Source organism: Notamacropus eugenii, chromosome 2 (assembly GCF_028372415.1).
Source record: "Notamacropus eugenii isolate mMacEug1 chromosome 2, mMacEug1.pri_v2, whole genome shotgun sequence".
Taxonomy (NCBI): domain Eukaryota; kingdom Metazoa; phylum Chordata; class Mammalia; order Diprotodontia; family Macropodidae; genus Notamacropus; species Notamacropus eugenii.
The window spans coordinates 444,642,241-444,665,614 of record NC_092873.1 but is presented as its reverse complement, the minus strand read 5'-3'; the positions used below and the strand labels follow the sequence as shown (position 1 = coordinate 444,665,614).

At 33.2% G+C, this 23,374-nt stretch overlaps 1 protein-coding gene across 2 annotated transcripts in view; it reads left to right on the top strand.

The window, feature by feature from the left end:
• CFH (complement factor H) overlaps positions 1 to 23,374 on the top strand; it is a 113,799-nt gene that overhangs the window by 26,497 nt on the left and 63,928 nt on the right. Inside the window, exons 2-8 of one of the 2 annotated variants that reach the window (XM_072648316.1) lie at positions 9,502 to 9,687; positions 10,035 to 10,140; positions 16,622 to 16,698; positions 17,676 to 17,867; positions 18,331 to 18,501; positions 19,964 to 20,137; positions 22,646 to 22,861. In XM_072648316.1, the coding sequence (XP_072504417.1) occupies positions 9,502 to 9,687; positions 10,035 to 10,140; positions 16,622 to 16,698; positions 17,676 to 17,867; positions 18,331 to 18,501; positions 19,964 to 20,137; positions 22,646 to 22,861 (1,122 nt within the window). The remainder of the gene's footprint in view (positions 1 to 9,501; positions 9,688 to 10,034; positions 10,141 to 16,621; positions 16,699 to 17,675; positions 17,868 to 18,330; positions 18,502 to 19,963; positions 20,138 to 22,645; positions 22,862 to 23,374) is intronic. The other variant, XM_072648317.1, reaches the window with a different exon arrangement.

Sequence of the window (23,374 nt, the reverse complement as noted above, 5' to 3'; positions counted from 1 at the left end):
AAAAAAAAGTCTTTATATATAAGCCAATGTATATTCCATGAAAGTCATTTGTATCTTGTTGCTTCTCAAAATTGTGTGCTCCATTTAATTCTAAAAATTTTCAGTCATCTTTATCTAAATTTGATTCCAATTCATTCCACCCTCAGGAGGATATTATAAATATATTAACATAGTGAGAGGATGCTGCAGTGTTGATCCCAAATAACCTAAGTATCCTATGAGTTGTAAGGCCTCATGTACTCTATTATTTGTAATTCAAATGACAGTTTCAATCTGATTCCTCACCAAAGTAGTAATATGATAGAATCCAGTCAAAAGTCACCAAAAGCGTTTATCTCTTATGTTTATTATAGTGAAAAAAATGAGGCAATGTTATGCAATTGGCCTTATCAATGGACTTTGCTATGTGAGAAAAAAGGGAGAGATATAACAGTAAAAGTAACAATACTATTCCTTAGCTCTGTTTGATTTCAATGATGAGTCAGAGTCAACAGCCAATCACACAGAAAAGCTCACCATGAGCCACATGGTATCACAGCTAGGCTCAGATATACCCAGGTGGGAAAATGTCTTCTTTACCAAAATGGGAAGCTAAATCAAGAGAATCCTACCTTCACCTTTGCAAGGTCATTCTCTTAACTTTCCCAGAGACAGACATCCATAGTTCTCAGATTATAGGAGCACATGGTATTTCCCTTGAAGGACTAGTGACTTTATGACAAGTATCAGACTCTCATACTTGAAATCAAAACTTAGAATAGAAGCAGATTAAAGTCCTAAGAGACTCTTCCTCAAACAACAAAATTTCACTAATTACAGTTTAGATTTTTCTCATATATTAATAAATATCAGAACATTCTATTGATCTTTCATGTAAGACATAATTACACACTGGAGTTTCATATAGAGTAAACATCAGTTCAAGCAGACCATGAATAGTTGGTTTGTAGTGAATTTTCACTAATCATTAGCAGATAAAATTTCATGATTTTCCAAATTATCTTAAATAAGACTCACTTATTATCTAAAAGTTTAACTTTTATTTCTCCACTTTGACTGAAAATATCCTAGTTCATTAAATGTAGCAGCACAGGGTTTTACAACACACTGTCAGTCAAGTTGGTAAGATCTTATCCCAAGCAACCTCACAAAGATCTAAGAGAATGTGGCTACTTTCTTCTCCCAATGCTAAATTATTGCTATTTTCTAATTTCAAACAAACTATGCCATATTAAAAAACTAGTAGTTTTCAAACATATGGTAATATTACATAATAGATATATTTATAATCTAATTGAATTCAGATGAAGAGAGGAAGTAACTTGCCATAATAGCTTTTCTCAGTTTTCATAATACATGAATAGTACCCAATATCATATATTCAAAACGTGAAACTTATTACTAGTCAGATGACAATAATTCAATGGATTACATTTTTAATTATTATCCAATTTCTTTAGTATTTTACTAATTAGATCCAATGACATATAAAACTCAGCATAGAGCTATCCAATGTGGAGTAATTAAAGTCTCAGTTATTACTTGAGCTACTTACTAACTTACAATATAAGGCAATTATAGATAAAACGTTTTTCCCTTTAGAAGGCTAGTTTGGAGGAAAATCAACTCACTGAATATTTAATAGTTTTTAAACAATCTTTCTATTTCAACAGATCAGTTCATAAGATAAAAAAAATTATTCTAGCCAAATTATATCAATTTAGTTCACATGGTTGACAAGATATTATAACTTTATGCAAATAAAGTTACAAAATTTAGATCACAGCTTTGGTTGGGGGTGGTCCTTGAAATATCTTATTAATCATAATAATTCTATATTTTGAAGCAAAAGGCATTTCTCTATAGCAACTTTTCAGAGACTGTTAGCATATTAATTTTAATAAGTCAATGAGAAGTGCTCTCTCTAATTTCACAATAATTTATAAAAATTTCACTTAACAGTATGTAATTAAAAGCTTATACTCCTAATTAAAAGAGAATTCATATTTCTGATTATATATCTGATATTCTCCTAAATCTCACAGTACAAGAAAAATTAGAAGCCTAAAAAATATCATTTTTTTGTTTTGTTTTGTTTTTCAAACATAACACGAAACTTCTAAATTTTTATCTTTGCAGTTGTGTAAAATCTTAACTGATCCTTCTTAGAAATTTTTTTATGCTATTACCTTTGATAGACTATCTTAATCCAAAACCTGATAACAATAGTTAATATTTATGTAGTGCTCAATATGCTAAGCACTTTAGAATCATTTTATTCCTCCAAACAACTCAGAGAGGTGGGTGCTGTTATTTAATATCTCTTTTTAGATATAAAGAAGACTTATTAAATACTCTAATATACCACAATCGTAATGTAGTTTCAGAACAAAATTTTCAACTAAATCAATTTTTGATTTATAATTTCTAATGGCAATATTTAGATCTCATTTTTATTTAGGGCCCTCTGATTTTAGTTAATTCATGTTCAGAAATTTGTGATGGCTGACCCATAATCATTTCTTTATTTCTTTAATTCACCTAAGAGCCCAAATTAACTCTTTTTTTTCCCAGCTTAACCCTGAAGTATGATTCAGTTTTGTCTAGCAGGGAAACACATGGAGCAATGAGGCTCTACTTGGCAGAATTAAAATATACATCTCATCCTTACCTAGAGGTTTTTAGTTGTAACCCTGTCAGGAAAAGCTACCTATTAAATTTTTGCAAAGGCCATTAGCATAACTATTTAAACCAGACCAAAGAAATGCTATTTTCTTTATAAATCAGTTAATATTCATGTTGATTTTGTTGTGTATTCGAAAGGAATACCAAGTTCTGCATAGTAGATTTGCAGTTTCATGTACAACCGTCTTTTTTTATTGCACTATATTATGGAAATGCTTATTTTATTCCATAAATTAAAAATTGAGTGAGAAAATAGCCCTTCAAAATCTTAAGAAATTTCTTTTGCAATCTTTTATTGATTGTTGGAAGGGAGGTGTGCAATATTTGTAAAAGAGGCATTTCTCTAAAAATTCCTAAAATTCTTTTGATTTCAAGGGGATCAAAACCCTCTTATTTTTTCTATGTACTAATTCCTCTGGTCTTTATATCCCAGTAATATCCAAAACTGCATATAGACTTAATCTTCATTCTAGTGAATGTTCCTTTAAGCTGTAGTACAGACTTTTAATACACAAAATCAATTAATCTCAATACTGTAACATTTGGGGGTTCTTAAAGTTTCAAAAGTACATAGATCATTCCAATTTCTTTGAGTCCTCTTGGGATATTAGACTTTTTATAAATAATAGTAAAATAAACCTAAGTAAAACTGATCCAGTACAACTGCAAAGTTTAAAGTCATTCTTTGTTTCTCACTGTGAAGTGTTAGAGATTTCTGTAAGCAGGATTATTTTAGAAAACAAATCATCTGTCTCCTTCTCAAAGTTAACCTCTTTTATGCTTAGAAAAGCATTCATCCATCTTTTTCATGAAAGAGTTCACTTGGTGATGACCAAGGGGATCAACCAGAGTCCAATTAAGGTTTCTCAATTTGCCATCTATTATAGAAAAGCAACTTCCATTTTGATGCAGGTACTTAATTGTGTAAAGAAATTTGTAAGAAGTTTTTCTTTGACTGTGGAAAATCTTTGTTCCTAATTTTCTCCTTCTTTTACAAAGTTTGTGATATGTTCCAATACTGTAGGTTATTAAGTTATTGTATTTAATTGAGCAGTTATGAGTTCTAAGTTTGTCTCACATCAAAAGAGGAATAAATTTCCTAATTATTTTAAATGAACAGAAATCCTCATTAGTCATTATTTTTTGATTCAACTAAATCAAATACAGAAGTATAATAACTAATACTAATAATGTAAGATCTAAATTTTCGCAAGGGCCATTAACTAGCAGAATATAATTATAACTATATGTAATTAATAACAATGTAATATAACAATATAAAATGTATATAAGTATAACTAATTTAGTATAATTTCTGTTGTGCACTTATAATCTTTCATTTTCAATTACGTTTTAAATAGTTCAGGTTTGTTTTAATTGTGCACTATATTTTTTCTCACTATTATTTGTTTTATTAACTGTATTAATTTCAATCTTTTCTCTCACAGCTAAATGATCTGACTATATAAAGACAGCTGATTCAGGGATAACTACTACAATGATGGAAAGTCTTTTATTGTCTGTTAAAATATTTTTCATTTTTGTTTGTTAGTGTTTCCTATATTCATTGCATACTAATTTTTTCTCAGATACAGTATTCTTGACGTAAAGACTTGTTTTCTACAAGTCATTGACCCTCTAATTCATTCTTCCTGAACTTTTTTCTCACATAAATCTCACTATCTTCATATTTTTCAAGTTTTTTTTCCTTAGGACATCAGGATGTATATTGATTTAATTTGGAGAATTTTATTAATTTTTAGAAATTCTTTATTTCTTCATCCTCTACAATCAATATTGTTACATAAGTTGCAGTTATTTTCATGGTTTTCTATAATTTATCTTGAACTTATCTTGGGTCAGAGGAAAGAGCTCTAGGCTTGAACTCAGGAAGAGGTGACTTCTAATGTGGCCTCAGACACTTACAAGCTGTGTGAACCTGGGCAAGTCATGCAACCTCTGCTTGTCTCAGTTTCTTCTTCTGAAAATAGAGGGGGGTTAATAATAGCAAATTGCTCAGTTGATCATCTGAATTGATTTGGTTGGCATGAAGGCTTTGGTACATGTCCTTATCTAATAATTATAATTATAATATTAATGTAATGCTTAGCGTGTGCCAAGTAGAGCCTCATTGCTCCATATGTTTCCCTGCTAGACAAAACTGAATCATAAAGCAAAAGCAGAAATAGATCTAATCAAAAGGGATAAGGATAGAAACTATATCCTGCTAAAAGGCACCATAGACAATGAAGCAATATCATTACTAAACATGTATGCTCCAAGTGGTATAGCATCCAGATTCTTAGAGGAGAGGTTGGGGGAGTTGAAGGAAGAAATTGACAGCAAAACTATACTAGTGGGGGACCTCAACCTCCCTCTCTCTGAACTCGATAAATCCAACCTCAAAATAAACAAGAAAGAGGTTAAGGAGGTAAATAAAACTCTGGATAAGGTAGATATGATAGATCTTTGGAGAAAATTAAATGGGAATAGAAAGGAATATACTTTTTTCTCAGCGGTACATGGAACATTTACAAAAATTGACCATGTACTAGGACATAAAAATCTCACAATCCAGTGCAGAAAGGTAGAGATAATCAATGCATCCTTTTCAGATCATAATGCATTAAAAATTACATGTAATAAAAGGCCATGGAAAGAGAAACCAAAAATCAATTGGAAACTAAATAATCTAATTCTAAAGAAGGGTTGGGTTAAAGAAGAAATCATAGAAACAATCAACAATTTCATTCGAGAGAATGACAATAGTGAGACAACATACCAAAACTTATGGTATACTGCAAAAGCAGTTATTAGGGGAAGTTTTATATCTCTGAATGCTTACATAAATAAAATAGAGAAAGAGGAGATCAATGACTTAGGCTTGCAGTTGAAAAAGCTAGAAAAAGAACAAATTGAAAATCCCCAAGTAAATACCAAATTAGAAATACTGAAAACCAAAGGAGAGATTAATAAAATTGAAATTAAGAAAACTATTGAATTAATAAATAAAACCAATAGTTGGTTTTATGAAAAAACTAATAAAATTGATAAACCTTTGGTTAATCTGATTAAAAAAAAGAAAGAAGAAAACCAAATTACTAATATTAAAAATGAAAGGGGTGAACTCACCTCCAATGAGGAGGAAATTAAAACAATAATTAGAAACTACTTTGCCCAACTTTATGCCCACAAATTCGATAATCTAAATGAGATGGATGAATATTTTAAAAAATACAAATTGCCCAGATTAACAGAAGAGGAAGTTGAATACTTAAACAACCCCATCTCAGAAAAAGAAATTGAACAAGCCATCAATGAACTCCCTAGGAAAAAATCTCCAGGGCCAGATGGATTCACAAGTGAATTCTATCAAACATTTAAAGAACAGTTAATTCCAATACTACATACACTATTCTTGAAAATTGGGGAAGAAGGAGTCCTCCCAAATTCTTTCTATGATACAAATATGGTTTTGATACCCAAACCAGGAAGAGACAAAACAGAGAAAGAAAATTATAGACCAATTTCCCTAATGAATATAGATGCAAAAATTTTAAATAAGATTCTAGCAAAACGAATACAGCATCTTATCACGAGATTAATACATTATGATCAGGTAGGATTCATACCAGGACTACAGGGCTGGTTCAATATTAGGAAAACTATTAGCATTATCGATCACATCAACAACAAAGCTAACAAAAACCACATGATTATCTCAATAGATGCAGAAAAAGCTTTTGACAAAATACAACATCCATTCCTACTAAAAACATTGGAGAATGTAGGAATAAAGGGAACTTTCCATAAAATAATAAGCAGTATCTATCTAAAACCTTCAGCAAGCATTATATGCAATGGGGATAAGCTAGATGCATTCCCAATAAGATCAGGGGTGAAACAAGGTTGTCCATTATCACCACTATTATTTAATATGGTACTAGAAATGTTAGCTGTAGCAATTAGACAAGATAAAGATATCCAAGGAATTAAAATAGCCAAAGAAGAAACTAAGTTATCACTCTTTGCAGATGATATGATGATTTACCTAGAGAATCCCAGAGATTCAAGTAAAAAATTACTAGAATTAATAAACAACTTTGGCAAAGTTGCAGGGTACAAAATAAACCCCCACAAATCTTCTGCATTCCTATATATTAGCAACAAAGTCCAACAGCAAGAGATAGAAAGAGAAATCCCATTTAAAGTTAGGGTAGACAGTATAAAATACTTAGGAGTCTACCTGCCAAAACAAACCCAGGGATTATATGAACACAATTACAAGACACTTTTTGCACAAATAAAGTCAGATTTAAGTAAGTGGAAAAACATTAGTTGCTCATGGGTAGGCCGTGCTAATATAATAAAAATGACAATTCTACCCAAATTAATATACTTATTTAGTGCCATACCAATTAAACTATCAGACAATTACTTTCTAGAGCTGGACAAAATAATATCAAAATTCATTTGGAAAAACAAAAGGTCCAGAATATCAAAGGGACTAATGAAAAGAAATGCTTGGGAAGGTGGCCTAGCGCTACCAGACCTCAAACTGTACTATAAAGCAGCAATTATCAAAACCACTTGGTAGTGGCTAAGAAACAGAGAGGTAGACAAGTGGAATAGACTTGGCACTCAAGATGCAGTAGGCAAGGAATATAGCAACCTTCTGTTTGATAAACCCAAGGACCCCAGCTTCTGGGATAAGAACTCATTGTTTGACAAAAATTGCTGGGAAAACTGGATAACAGTGTGGCGGAAATTAGGCATAGACCCATACCTGACACCGTACACAAGAATAAAGTCCAAATGGGTACATGATTTAGGTATAAAGATTGATACCATGAATAAACTGGAGAAGCAAGGAATAGTGTATTTATCAGATCTATGGAGAAGGGAAGAATTCTTTACTAAAGGAGAGATAGAATGCATTATGAAATGCAAAATGGATAACTTTGATTACATTAAACTGAGAAGTTTTTGCACAACCAAACCCAATGCAACCAAAATCCGGAGGGATGTAGTAAATTGGGAAAGAATTTTTACAGCTAAGCTCGGGGATAAAGGCCTCATTTCTAGAATATATAGAGAACTGATCCAAATGTATAATCATACAAGTCATTCCCCAATTGATAAATGGTCAAAGGATATGAACAGGCAATTTTCAGAGGAAGAAATTAAAGCTATCTATAATCATATGAAAAAATGCTCTAAATCACTATTGGTTAGAGAGATGCAAATCAAAACAACTCTGAAGTACCACATCACACCTATAAGATTGGCAAACATGACAGAACAAGAAAATGATAAATGCTGGAGAGGATGTGGGAAAGTTGGAACACTAATTCATTGTTGGTGGAGCTGCGAGCGCATCCAACCATTCTGGAGAGCAATTTGGAACTATGCCCAAAGGGCTACAAAAATGTGCATACCCTTTGACCCAGCAATATTGCTACTAGGACTATATCCCCAAGAGATCATAAAAATGGGAAAGGGTCCCACATGTACAAAAATATTTATAGCAGCACTCTATGTAGTTGCCAAAAACTGGAAGTCAAGGGGATGTCCATCAATTGGGGAATGGCTGAATAAATTATGGTATATGAATGTAATGGAGTACTATTGTGCCATAAGAAATGATGAACAAGAAGACTTCAGAGAGGCCTGGAAGGACTTATATGACCTGATGCTGAGTGAAAGGAGCAGAACCAGGAGAACTTTATGCACAGCAACAACCACAGTGTGTGAGAGTTTTTTCTGGTAGACTTAGATTTTTGTAACAACACAAGAACTTCTTACCAAAAAAAAAAAAAAAAAAATCCCAATGGAGGATCTCAAGGCAAAATGCCTGCCACACTCAGAGAGAGAAATATGGAAGTCACTCACATATTGTAGCAGATCATGTTTGTGTATGTGTATGTGTTTGTGTATCATGTTCTGATTTGTTATACGATTTCTTTCATTTATCTTAGTCTGACTACATAGCATGACTATAGTGAAAATATACTCAATAGGAAAGTATATGTAGAATCTATACAGAATTGTATGCAGTCGTGGGGAGGGAGGGGGGGAGTGGGGGGTAGGTGGAGGGGATAAAATCACAATTGTATGGCAGTGATTGTTAAACATTACAAAATAAAAAAAATAAATAAATAAATAAATAACTGAATCATACTTCAGTTAAGGTATGTAAGTATATGAGCTATACTGTTAAAATAATTTTAATGCATAGTTTAATTATTTATCAGTTATAATGTGTAATGTGATAAATAAAATTATTATGTAATCATTTATAAAGAACTTTAAATTCTGCAGAGCATTTTGCATATTTGGATAAAGGCTATGGTTTTATTTAATTGCATACATGTTCTTATAAGAAACAGCATGATATAGTATATAGAGTTCTAGATTTTTAAATAAAGAATATCTGAGTTCAAACTCTGCTTCGGATACTTACTATGTGACAATGGGTGAATCACTTAACCTCCATGTAGCTCAGTTTCCTCATTTGTAAAATGGCAATAATAATGGCATATTCCTATTGTGAAGATTAAATGAGTTGCAAGCCTTAAAGAACTTTATATATTTCAGTCATTGTCCTCCCTATCATGTTGAAGGAAGCCCTTTCTAATGACTGTGTAGTATAAGTGAACAGATCACTTAGGTCCTTACTTTGTTATTCTTAACTGTTTGACCTTGGTCCATTCACTTTACTTCTGTGGGTCTCAGTTTTCTTGTGATCTCTTCCAACTCAAAAATCCTAGTCTGTTTTTTTTTTTTAAATTAATAAACTTGGCATTCCTCCCACAGACTGTAATGATGGCCCTCCAAGAAAACCTACAGAAATTCTAACAGGGACATGGTCTGAGTCAGTATATCGTGAAGGTACACGTGCTACTTACAAATGTCGACCTGGATACAGAACACTTGGAAGTATTGTAATGGAATGTAAGAATGGAAAATGGGAGTCTATTTACCCAAATAGAGTATGTATGAGTGAGTATTTCTTTTTTTGTGCAATTTTTGTTAACTTACATGTGTACTGAAAATTTTGCAACAGGTTGAAAAATATGAACGCTATAATTTTTAAGGATATCATTACATTCCCAAAAACGAATAATTGGACTGAATTGTAGCAAAGAAAGTTTAGAATATGTTTTATAAGATACCTTGTATTTGGCTATCGAGAAATTCAAAGGATGCTCTCTTCATGTAAAAACTGATTTCTAGTAAATCTACCATAAAATAGAAGTCTCTACAAAATATCTCACTCAAATACAGCACAAAAAAAGTATTTTCATTTTTACCATATCGTCATTTTATATTTTGTCCTTTTATTTTAGGAAAGCCCTGTGGTCATCCTGGAGATATTCAGTTTGGCTCTTTTGAACTTTTGGAAGACACTGAGTTTTTATTTGGATCGCGGGTTGAATATAAATGTGATGAAGGGTAGGTGTTCAGAATTTTAAACTGCAGGTAGAAAAAATTGTCGGAGTGAACAGATAATTAAATTACTTATTTATAACTTATAAATTTGTTCGCATGGGATTTTAAAAATATTTTTAGAGGTAAGTAAACAGAAGAATTATGCTGAAATGGAAAATGATTATAGGTTAAACGCCTGGAATTCTAGATATGCTCGTTTTTATTATTGAAGTGCCTCAAGTTAGGAAGCTGAAACTTATTTTGGTGTGAACCTGTGATCTCTTTGGTTTAAATACAACTGTAATTTCATGGTAAAGGAAACCCTGATGAAGGCAAATAGATCTTTATTCTGAATCGTATAATCTTAGAGTTATTTGTGGCACTCAGTGGTTTAGTGACTTTCGTGGGATAACAAATCTTTTATATTTTAAAATCAAGAACTTGAACTCAGATCTTCTTTCCTCTTAACATGGGTCCCTGATCTACCACAATGCTTCACTATGAAGTGGAGTGAGGCAGCAAAAGTAGTTCGAAATTGAAAATATTTACTAACTAATTGATCACTTATAAAATTAGCTCCTATTCAAATATCCTTGCTTTATAGGAATGTCTATCCCTTTCCTATCCCTCTGTGAGAAAGTCAAGCATCTTATCATATGAATTTGTCAAGAAATTACATTAAAATATCAATATTTGTCATTACTTGATTTAATAATTAGATAAAAATTGCAAACTAAATTTTAAAATTTGAAATTAGATAGTTATTTTCATTATTGCTAATTTAATTTTTAAGCTTAAGTTCCAAAGAAACATTTATTATTTGTCTAAAATGTTGGTTCTCATTTTCAGCAGATTCATTTTAATTGGCAATTTTTTTGTATTAATCATCCTTTTATGACGACCTACTGTACCCATTTTTCTAGCTTTCTCTTTTTACATAAATTGTATTGATGTATTTTGTTTTTATAATCGCCAAAATTTTCCCCAGTAGTTTTCTCCTTTCCTTTAACGCTAGTTGTTCTGTATAACAAATCATATTTCTAAAGGTAATATAAAGAAAAATCAGAGAAAACTCACCAATATACATTTCATAAATCTGAAAATATGTGCAATGTACCATAATTTTGGACTTCCCACTTCTGCAAAGCGTGGAGCTGTCTTTTTTTTAATCTTTCCTTTGATGCCATATTTGTCTTTTGTAGTTTTTCAACATTCACTTTTGATTTTTTTGTGTGTTTCTTAATGTCTACATTGTTGTAATCATTGTATATACTGTTTTCAGAGCTCTACTTACTTTACTCTGCATCATTTCTTATAGCTCATGTGATGATTCTCTACATTCATCATTTCTTACAGTACAACATTTCATTATATTTATATACCAACATTCATTTAGGCATTCAACAAATTATATTGTTTCTAGTTCTTTCCTATCACAAAAATGCTTCTATGAATATTTTAGTATATATAGTTATTTAAATCATGTCAATAGCTTTCTTGGAATGCAAGCTTAATTGTGGAGGCTTTGGGTTAAGTAGATATTTTGACCACTTTCTTAATTCAAAATTACTTTCCTAAATATTTGAAGGTATTCACAGCTCTAGTAAAATGTGCTTGCTAGTAGTGTGCCTATTTTTCCATAACCCCTCCAACATTGACTATTCCTGTCTTTTGCCATGTTTGTCAGTTTCCAGAGAGTAGACCAAAAATTCAAAGTTGTTTTAATTTGAAATTCACTTCGTATAAGTGATTGGAACATTTTTTCATATGATTGTTAATGGGTTGTAATTTTTCTTATGTTCATACCTTTTGACTGCATCTGTTTTGGGAAGGCTTTTGGGTCTTGCTTGTTTTGTGATAGACTGGGGTGGGGGTGTTTACATATCTTGGACATCAACCCATTTTGATAGAAAGATCTTTTCAAAATTGTATTATGTACTTAGCCTAAGTTGCATTTGTACAGTAGCTTTTCTGTTTCATGTAATCAGTTTTATCTTCTGCTATTACCTCTATCCTTATTTGGGTAAGAATATATCACCTACGTATAGCTATGAAAACCACATAATCTGTTTTCTTTTTTTTTTTTTTGAGTGTTATGATTAAGGTTATATATCTATTTAGAATTGATCATAGGGGATGGTATAAAATATATTTCTATACTTAATCTTTGCTAATTAGCTTTCCAGTGTTCTTAGAAATTTGTATGAAATAAGTAGTTATTTCCTTAGTAATTTGTTTTCCAGTTTGTCAAATACTGGGTTACTGAATTCCATTGGTTTTCGTTCTCCTTTATCTAGTATGTTCTAATGATTTTCCTCTCTATATTTTTAACCAATATTATACGGCTTTGTTGACTGATCATATTAGAGACTGGGAAGTGCTATTCTTGGAAATATTTTTCCTCCTTCATACCTCTTTAAAAAAAATTCTTCAGGTATTTTAGCTCTTTCATCTGTCCAAATGAAGTATTACTATTTCATCAAGTTCTGTAAAGTATCCCTTTGATAACTTGATTGGAATAGCATTAAAACTGTAAAGTGACTTTAGCTGCATTGCCATTTGTATTATCTTGGTATGGCTTCGCCATGCACCAAATAGTTCTGCAGCTATATAAGCTATATTTCTTTTTCTTTAAGGAGCACTTGTGGTTGAATCTATATAAATATTTTGTGTGCTCTGGTGGATTGAACCTCAAATGTTTTATGCATTTTTGATAATTTGTAATGAAATTTCTCTTTCTACTATTGCCTTCTAGATTTGTTGTTATTATAGAGAAATGTTATCGATTTTTTGTGGTTTATTTTTTAGCCTAAAATTTTGTGAAGTTATTAATTAAATCAGTCAGTGTTTTTGTTGATTTCCTAGGACTTTCCAAGTAAATCCTGACATCAGTAATTAGGAACATTTTTATCTCATGTCCAATCTTTATGCTTTTAATTTATTTCCCTTATTCTTTGCTAATATTTTCAGAATTATGTAAAATAACAGTGGAGGCTGGGTGGAGTGGGACATCTTTGCTTTACTGTTATATTCATTGGCAACGCTTCGAATATATCCCTATTGTATATAATGTTTGCTTATGGATTTATATAGATTTTTTTGTGATTTATTAAAAGATCTCTCCAAGAAATCTAGCCTGAAGGTCCCAAGCACACTGATTCTATCCCTCTTCCTCAACCCCACTGACTTTGCTTGGATAACATATGAAAAATTTATCAAGAACACAAACAACTGCTTAAAATGGTGAGGAATGGCATGAATTGGTTACAAGATGCTTTGTTGGATCAGTACTCAAAGTTAAAAGGCACAGTGCATAAAATGCTATATCTGGAGTCAAGAAGACCTGAATTCAAATTTAACTTCAGACATTCACAAACTAGGTGACAATGTACAAATCACTTAAGCTCTGTCTGCCTCAGTTTCTTTACCTGCAAAAAATGGAGATAATAATAACGTTTACCTCTCAGGCTTGTTCTGAAGAAAAAGTAAGATATTTTTCAAGCACTTTGAAAACCTCAAAGTGTTATAGAAATGCAATGTATTATTATTTATTATTATTTGATCATTGAACCATGGAAGTTTATCTTCACTAAAAGGTAGTTTGACAATAAGCTAGATTCAACTGTTATTTTTTTTTATGGTTCAGACTTTCTTCTTTTTTTTGTTTCTTCTTTCTTTTATTCATTCATTCATTCATTTATTTATTTAACTTTTAACATTCATTTTCACAAAATTTTGGGTTCCAAATTTTCTCCCCTTTTGTACCCTCCTCCCACCCCAAAACACCGAGCGTTTTAATTGCCCCTGTCTGCCAATCTGCCCTCTCTTCTATCATCCCTCTCTGCCCTTGTCTCCATCCTATACCCCTTTACCTTTATTTCTTATTTCCTAGTGGCAAGAACAGTACTCGACAGTTGTTCCTAAAACTTTGAGTTCCAACTTCTCTTCCTCCGTCCCTTCCCACCCCTTTCCTTTGGAGGGCAAGCAATTCAATACAGGCGAAATCTGTGTAGTTTTGCAAATGACTTCCATAATAGTAGTGTTGTGTAAGAACTAATTATATTTCCCTCCATCCTATCCTGTCCCCCATTACTTCTGTACTGTCTTTTGATCCTGTCCCTCCCCATAAGTGTCGACCTCAGATTGCTCCCTCCTCCCCATGCCCTCCCGTCCATCATCCCCCCAACCTCCCTATCCCCCTATCCCCCACTTTCCTGTATTATAAGATAGGTTTTCATACCAAAATGAGTGTGCATTTTATTCCTTCCTTTAGTGGAATGTAATGAGAGTAAACTTCATGTTTTTCTCTCACGTCCCCTCTTTATCCCTCCACTAATACGTCTTTTGCTTGCCTCTTTTATGAGAGATAATTTGCCCCATTCCATTTCTCCCTTTCTCCTCCCAATATATTTCTCTCTCACTGCTTGATTTCATTTTTTAAAGATATGATCCCATCCTCTTCAATTCACTCTGTGCACTCTGTCTCTATGTGTGTGTGAGTGTGTGCATGTGTGTGTGTGTAATCCCACCCACTACCCAGATACTGAATAGTTTCAAGAGTTACAAATATTGTCTTTCCATGTAGGAATGTAAACAGTTCAACTTTTGTAAAGTCCCTTATGACTTCGTTTTGCTATTTACTTTTTCATGCTTCTCTTCATTCTTGTGTTTGAAAGTCAAATTTTCTTTTCAGCTCTGGCCTTTTCATCAAGAATGCTTGAAAGTCCTCTATTTCATTGAAAGACCAATTTTTCCCCTGAAGTATTATACTCAGTTTTGCTGGGTAGGTGATTCTTGGTTTTAGTCCTAGTTCCTTTGACTTCTGGAATATCCTATTCCATGCCCTTCGATCCCTTAACATAGAAGCTGCTAGATCTTGTGTTATCCTGATTGTATTTCCACAATACTTGAATTGTTTCTTTCTAGCTGCTTGCAATATTTTCTTCTTGACCTGGGAACTCTGGAATTTGGCCACAATGTTCCTAGGAGTTTCTCTTTTTGGATCTCTTTCAGGCAGTGATCTGTGGATTCCTTGAATACTTATTTTGCCCTCTGGTTCTAGAATCTCAGGGCAGTTTTCCTTGATAATTTCATGAAAGATGTTGTCTAGGCTCTTTTTTTGATCATGGCTTTCAGGTAGGCCCATAATTTTAAATTGTCTCTCCTGGATCTATTCTCCAGGTCATTTGTTTTTCCAATGATATATTTCATGTTATCTTCCATTTTTTCACTCTTTTGGTTTTGTTTTGTGATTTCTTGGTTTCTCATAAAGTCATTAGCCTCCATCTGTTCCATTCTAATTTTGAAAGAACTATTTTCTTCAGTGAGCTTTTGAATCTCCTTTTCCATTTGGCTAATTCTGTTTTTGAAAGCATTCTTCTCCTCATTGGCTTTTTGAACCTCTTTTGCCAATTGAGTTAGCCTATTTTTCAAAGTGTTATTTTCTTCAGCATTTTTTTGGGTCTCCTTTAGCAGGGTGTTTATTTGTTTTTCATGCTTTGCTTGCCTGTCACTCAATTCTCTTCCCAGTTTTTCCTTCACCTCTCTAACTTGATTTTCAAAATCCTTTCTGAGCTCTTCCATGGCCTGAGCCCATTGAGTGGGCTGGGATACAGAAGCCTTGACTTCTGCATTTTTCCCTGATGGTAAGCATTGTTCTTGCTCATCAGAAAGGAAGGGAGGAAATGCCTGTTCACCAAGAAAGTAATCTTCTATAGTCTTATTTTTTTTCCCTTTTCTGGGCATTTTCCCAGCCAGTGACTTGACTTTTGAGTGTCCTTTCCACCCCCACCTCACCTCCAGATCCACCCAGCCAGCACTTGGGGTTTGAGATTCAAATGCTGCTTCCCAGCCTCAGGGCTTTGGGCAGGGGCTGGGCTGCTGTTCAGTGTGAGATTAAGTTCAGGTGCTCAAGTCAGGGCAGGGCTGCCTCTCAGGCTCAGTTCCCTCAGGGGGTTTATGCAGAGACCTTCAACAATGGATCTGGGATCCTGCCTGCTTGGGGAGCCCTGGTCTGCTCCCACCTCCGCTGCTGCCTCCTGAGGGGGCCTGAGTTATGGAGGCACCCCACTCCCCTCTCGATCCCGCCAAAGAGACCCTCTCACCAACCCTTGTCACCTGTGGGTGGAGGGACCTGCATGGCTGCTGGAGATTCAGTCCCTGAAGCCTGCTCAGATCTGCTCCTTTCAGTGCTGTGCCGCTGAGGCAGGGTTGGGCTCTGCTCAGGGTCCGGGGTGCGAGGGACCTTTTACAAGAGGTTTAAGGCTCTCTGGAGCAGAAATCTCATCCGCTCCATTCTGTGCCTTCCGCTGCTCCAGAATTCTCCTGTGGTTCTTTTTTTTACAGGTATTTTATGGGCAGTGGGTTCGGAGGTAGCATATGCGTGCCTTTCTACTCCGCCATCTTGGCTCCGCCCCCACAACTGTTATTTTTTTAAAAGATGTTTCAAAGGTATCCTGAACCGTACACAAACATGCTTTTACTTTCAATTACTTTATATTTGCAGATATCAGTTGGCAAGCCCAATTAATTTCCGTGTATGTGAAGCAGATGGATGGAGCAATGATGTCCCTTTCTGTGAAGGTACATTTGTGTGACAAGTCCATTTTATATTGAATTTAAAGAGTATTTTTAATAAACACTTTCTTGTGCTTAATATTCCTATAAATCAATAATTTAACCTTTCCCCGACAAATTCAAAATTATTTATTACTTGAGTTTATAGCTTATAACAAATAATAAATGATTAATCCTCAGATAAATAGTATTTCTTAGTAATTCAACCACATAAGATCACTACAGGCAAAATAAGGACTTGCCATCAGAATAATGCCATAATGCTTAGACATTTAGGAACACTGAAGATTATCATAGACCATAGATAACAGTTTTAGCCCTGAAAGAGACTTTAGAGGTCACCTAGTCCAAACTCTTCATATTACAAATGAAGAAACTGCTCCACAGAGATTAAGTATCCTCCCAAGGTCATGTAGATAGGAAATGAAGGACAACATTTGAACTAAAGGTATTTGACTCAAAATTTAGTGGTCTTTTCTCTAGCATCCAAGTCCAAAAATAGCAATCAGATAATTTTATTTTTTTTAAATGGGATAAAGAAGAGTATTATAAATATGAGGTGACTAACATAGACTATATTGTTATAGATATTTGTGATACTTTCTCAAGATTATAATTACATTATAAAAAATAAACAATCAGTAAGCATTTATTAAGAGACTGCTAGTAACATTAGGTTTTTTTTATTTTCTGTGTTAAAGTATTCATTTTTTCACCAGTACTTCAAGATAATATTTATTTATTGCTATAAAGACTGCAAAAATATCAAACCTTACTGCCATTCCCTCCAAGAAAAATACATGTGCCGTTATTTTGCTAGACATCATTGATTACTTTCATATCAATCATAAAATATTTGCAATGAAATGTTCAAGTAATTTTGTTATTTTTGAAACCCATTTTTACTTAGAATTAAGTTTTCTTTTACAATACATATTACAAATTATGCAAGTACATCTATAAGTGTATGTTTATGTTTGCAGTTGTTAAGTGTTCACCAGTGACAGCACCACAAAATGGAAAAATTTCTACAAGTTCACTTGACCCAGAACAGGAATTTACTTTTGGCCAAGTAGTACAGTTTGAATGTAACCCAGGTTTTAAGCTGAAGGGGCCCAGGGAAATACACTGTTCAACAAATGGTGATTGGAATGAACAAGAACCTCAATGTGTGGGTAAGAAAAGTTTATTTTTATTGGTCTTCTTTTGCACCTTGTCCTTTTCGTATAATTTACTATTCTCTTGGATTATCTATATAAGATAAATAGAACGCAAAAAATATATTTTTAAGTACTTGGTACTTAAACAGAGGTCCTAGACAGAGGATATACCTTTGCTAAGGATAGGCATATTTGAATACTATTGTCTGCTGTTTATTTCAAGCAAAAAAACTGGCTTAAGGCTAACCTTTTAGCAATGTAATAAATTTTGTCAATATGTTTTAATTCCTTCAAGAGTTACGTGAGGCAAATAAAAAGAAAGACAAATGAAATGCCAGGAAATTGAGACATTTATGTTACTTTATTCAGATAAAATATTATTTTTTCTTTCCAATGTTAACCTTTTATATGATTAATTTTTTAATACTATTTTACTAGTCATTAAAAATTTTTTTTATGTTTTTTCCATTTCATCTAGAAATTTCCTGTAAACTACCAGAAGTTGAGAATGGAAATGTTTTAGCTGCAAAATCAGTTTACAAGGAGAATGAACGACTACAATATACTTGTAATCCAGGTTTTGCATTCAGTGAAAGAGGCGATGCCACTTGCACTCCGTATGGCTGGATTCCAGTTATGTCCTGCAGAGGTCATATTTTCCTTCTTTATTATTTCAGTTCATATTTATATAAGCAATTAATTGCATGTTTAGTTGCTTTTTAAAGAGTTCTTCCCTCCTCCCAACAGAATGGTTGATTTGAAATGCTTGAAAGCAGTAAGATGAACTCTATCAATAGTAAAACATTGAAATGTAAAGGACTTTGACGATCATCTACTCCAACCTTCATATTTTTTTTGGCAAGGAAACTTGGAGCTAGAGACATTGAAGGACTTTCTTAAGATCATACAGTTCTTTAATGACAGATGGAAAGACAACACAAGTCTCCTTCCCTTACACTGTTTTGCTTCTAATACAATCCTACCTACACTGAGCTTTAGGAAATTATAAAGTATCAAACGGGCAAAATTTTGGAAGAAGCAGGTTATCTGAAAAAAGAGAGGGTGTTTTAACTTACCACAAGCTTAATAGGAACTAACTGTTCAATGTGGTTTCTGAAAGCTGATTACAAGATTAAAACAAATATAGTAGTGCCTAGATCAGGGTGGTTATAGAGGTCTTTATTTGAAAGATTGAATTCCCAATACAGTGGTTATTTCTGATTAGTATATTTTAGAAGGGCTAGTGACAAATGAGTACATATCTAAAGGAGGGTGAATAGGATGCTGAAGAGTATTCAAATTATGTCATAAAAGGTAGAGTCAAAGGATCTGAATATATTTAACTTGTAGAAGAAAGAATCAAAGTAGCATGTGGTTTGCTGTCTTCTAATATTTAAAGGATTTTCATGTGGAAGAGAGAGATTTACTCTGTGTTATTCTAGCAGACAAAATTATGGCTAGTAGGTAAAAGGTATAGAGGATAAACAGCTAAGCACAAATGGGGAAGAATAGGAGAGAGTATCAAGGAGATGCAGCAAAGGAAGAGATAGTGTAAGTTTCGTACACGGACTATGTTGTACCATGTGACAAGACTTCTGAGTCCTCCAGCGTTATTATGTCAAAACAGCAAGCTGAACTGCCCAGATTTCATAATCAGATGAGATATTGACTGAGATATAGAGAATTTTATCATTACTATAACTTAAAGTAAATTTCCTTTCATCAGGATTTTTTTTTAAAAAGCTTCCTACAACCAGAATACAAAAAAACATTCATTTTTCTACTGTCGTATATATGAAAAAAAATTGATATTCATAATGTTGATTCTGAGGTACTAAAAGATTATGAAATACTATCTTATCATAAAAAATAAGTAATATATTTTATATATACAAATTATATTCAAATTGGTAATTTATCTTTGACATATATAAGATTTTCAGAAAGGCTATATGAGTTATTAGAATATAGCATGATTTAACCATTCTGAATGAAGAGGAACTTAAATACTCTTTGTGAGGCTAGAATCTACTGTTATTTCTGTAGATTTCATAATCTTAATGGACTAGTAGCTAACATCTTAACTGAGTTAATGAAATACTTATTTTTAGAAATCATGTGCAATCCCCCTCATTTGGCTAATGGCAATATATACCCTCAAAAAGATAAATATAGAGGGGATGATGAAATCTCATACAACTGCAAAAAAGGTTTTCACCCACCACTTACTGGAAACAAGGCCAAATGTACCTCTGAAGGCTGGGCACCTGTTCCAAGATGTAACTGTAAGTTTCACTCACGCCTTAATCTACTTTATGACTATGAAGTAATCGTTTATTTTGTCTAAAAATATTATCAGTCAACATATTTACTTTTTTTGATTTTTATATGAATCCTACATAAGATCCCTACATAGTATAGGTATCATTCACTTAATAATTTGGATTGTTCTAGCTCTATCAGAACAGAATGAAAGGGAAATTTCTCTCAAGTATCTATGTTTCTAATTATTTTCATCTAAAAATCCAAAATATTTTCTCTAGAGAAACAAATCCCTTATCCACTGAACTGAAAACGTTTGATAGGTTACCAGATCAGTTTTCATGCTGGTTCTTTTGGTCTGATTTTTCTATAGCACTTTTGAGAACATTTATGTGTCCAAGCTCTCACAAACCATAAAAATGTTGTGGTATGGTCAAGAATATTCTTGATTCCTAATTCACAGAGAGTCAATTTAGTTCCCTTCTTTATTTGTTTATGTGTTTTAAAACCTAATAGATTTTGACTGTAAGATCATTCCTCTGCTATGTGCCATCATTTATCACGTAGTCTAGTCCAAAAATTTTTGAGGTTTAAGGCATCAAGGTCCTACAAAAACAGTTTCTTGATCACTTGAAAAGCATTTACTGTTTATCATATGACAGCTGCCATGTGCTAGTTGATACAAAATCAAAAGTGAAACAACACCTTCCTTCAAGGAGATTACAACTTATTAAGGGATGCATACATATAAATGCAAATAAAAATATCAAGCCTTTCAACAAAAAGAAGGATGGCAGGTAATTTTGCATGGCCAAAGTGCAAGCAGATGGGATGATCAGAAAAGGCTTAATGAAAGTGGCACTTAAATTGAATTTTAAAGAAAACATGGAGTCCTTTGAGGCACAGGTCAGGAGGGAAAGCCAAGCCATAAAGGACCAAAATTACAAAGGGATGGAGCCATAAAATGAAATGTTGTGTGTAAGGAGCAGTAAAAAGACTAGCTTTCCTGGACCACAAATGCATGAAGGAGAACAATAATGTACACCTTGGAAAAGTGAGTTAGATTCCTACTGTGAAGGGCTTTGAAGACCAAACAATATTTGATCTTGGAAGTGATAGGGAGACACTGAAATTTTTGATTAGAATAAAGACATGGTTTAACTTATACTTTATGAAAAATAGCTTTACAATTGTGTGGAGGATGAATTGGAATGGGGAAATACTTGAAGCAGAGAGACAAATGTGGAAGCTATCGCAGTAGTCTAGACAAAAAGTGATGAGAGCCACAACTAGGTCAGTGACTGATGAAAGTGTTCTAATTCTAAGGGGACAAAATTTGGAGAAATAATTATATATTTACTAAAAGAAGAAACAAGGATCGGAAATTGTATTAGTTTTTGTTGCACCTGAGAATCTATGATTTCCTTGGTATGAAAACTTTGCATCAATTCAGGTCACAACGAAACTGTAAATCAGTAGGCACATCTTAAGGTATTGTCTCATCCTAAAAGAAGTAAAAATGATTTCAATATCCAAGTTCCAATTATAAATGTTAGGGATTTTTTCTGACATGTCTTACAACCAAGAGGTAGCATGTTATGTTATATAGTCAACCATCATGGAAGGCTGATTAAGATTTAAATTCTATCTCTGAATTATACTGCTTACATGAGCCTCAGCAAGTCATTTAACCTCTCCTCTCAGGAAAATTTCTAGGACTATAAGAAGCAGAGTGAATATCCAATTAGCATTGAATTTTTTTTTTATAGGAGTCCCTAAATCAGTCAAATCCCAAGGGTGGTCCAAAGAGCATGATTGTGTTGTCATATAGGCCAAGGAATGAGAGTATAGTAAAGAGTAGGCATTCTACAATATCAAAACATCTCCATATTATAGCTGATGATGAACACAGGTATCCAGCCTAACCTTCATGTATTGTGATGTCTTTAGGTATTATAATTTCCTAACCAATTTAGAATAGGCACTATTCCTTAAAGGAAGTGATCAAATTGTTATTCACTCATTCATAAAGGAAATGACTGACAAGAGTGAAGATGATATTTTGATATTTTATGCAGAACACTGCTTCTGAGATGGTGAATATGGGGGTGAATATTTGGGAAATGAAAAACTCTTTCTTGGGATCTTATAGAATGTGTTTGATCCTGGGGTGGATTACTAGAAATTTATAGAATATCTCCAGTCGGAAAGTGGGCAAGTTACCAACCATCTCATATAGTGACACATAAATACTCAAAGGCAAAGAAAGTTCCATTTGTCTTTGTATCCTTCCTGAATACCAGGGTGTCTTGTATGTAGTATACATTTCAAAATATTTGTTGAATTGAAACGAGATAACTTTCACAAATTCCTTCTAGCTTTTGTCATTCTAAATCAGCACACATTCTAGATCACAAATGAAAGGAATGCAGTTATAGTATATTGAAATGTGTGTATTCATAATAGGAAATTAAAATTAATTAAATTATTAATAAGAAGAATAATTTATTTTTACTTCACTTTCTTCCAAGTGAGACCTTGTGAATATCCAGAAATTCAAAATGGATTAATTTCTATACCTCATTGGCAAAATGAGGAATACTATCGACTTTCCTTTCCAGCACGTATTGGAACAACAATGTACTACCGATGTAATCCAAATTATGTACCTGCTCAAAGATCTTCATCATACTGGACAATATTTTCATGTACGGGAGAAGGATGGTCTCCAGTGCCAGAATGCCTTAGTAAGTATAATTCTTTAAACTACTTGTAATGTGCATAATGATAAAAAGTCCCAGACTATATTTGGAAAGAATATAGTATTTTGTATCAGTGAGATCTTTATGATATTCTCATTGAACATTATGGAAGGTTAGGATTCCCTCCTGATATATGTTGAACATGACCTATCAGAAGAAAGTTTATTTTGCAAAGCGAAAACCAATGAACGTCATAAATTCTCAAGTCTCTTCATACGGTTCACCATTCATAAATAATTACCATAGAATGCAATTTGCTGTATTAAGTACCATTGAACTCTGGTATCACTTTTTGCTTCCCAAATTACACTGTTTCTTCTTGAATAGTACCTCCTATTCTCAGATTATGCTGATCATTTTATGAGATTACACCTGACTTCTTTAGTAGCACTGTCTGGTATAAGGTACCATTGCTTGCTCTCTGATAGTGTAGCCTACTGTTGCAAAGCACTTTCTGCTCCTTTGGTAGGGTTATCTGTTCTCTTGTAGCACTGCTTA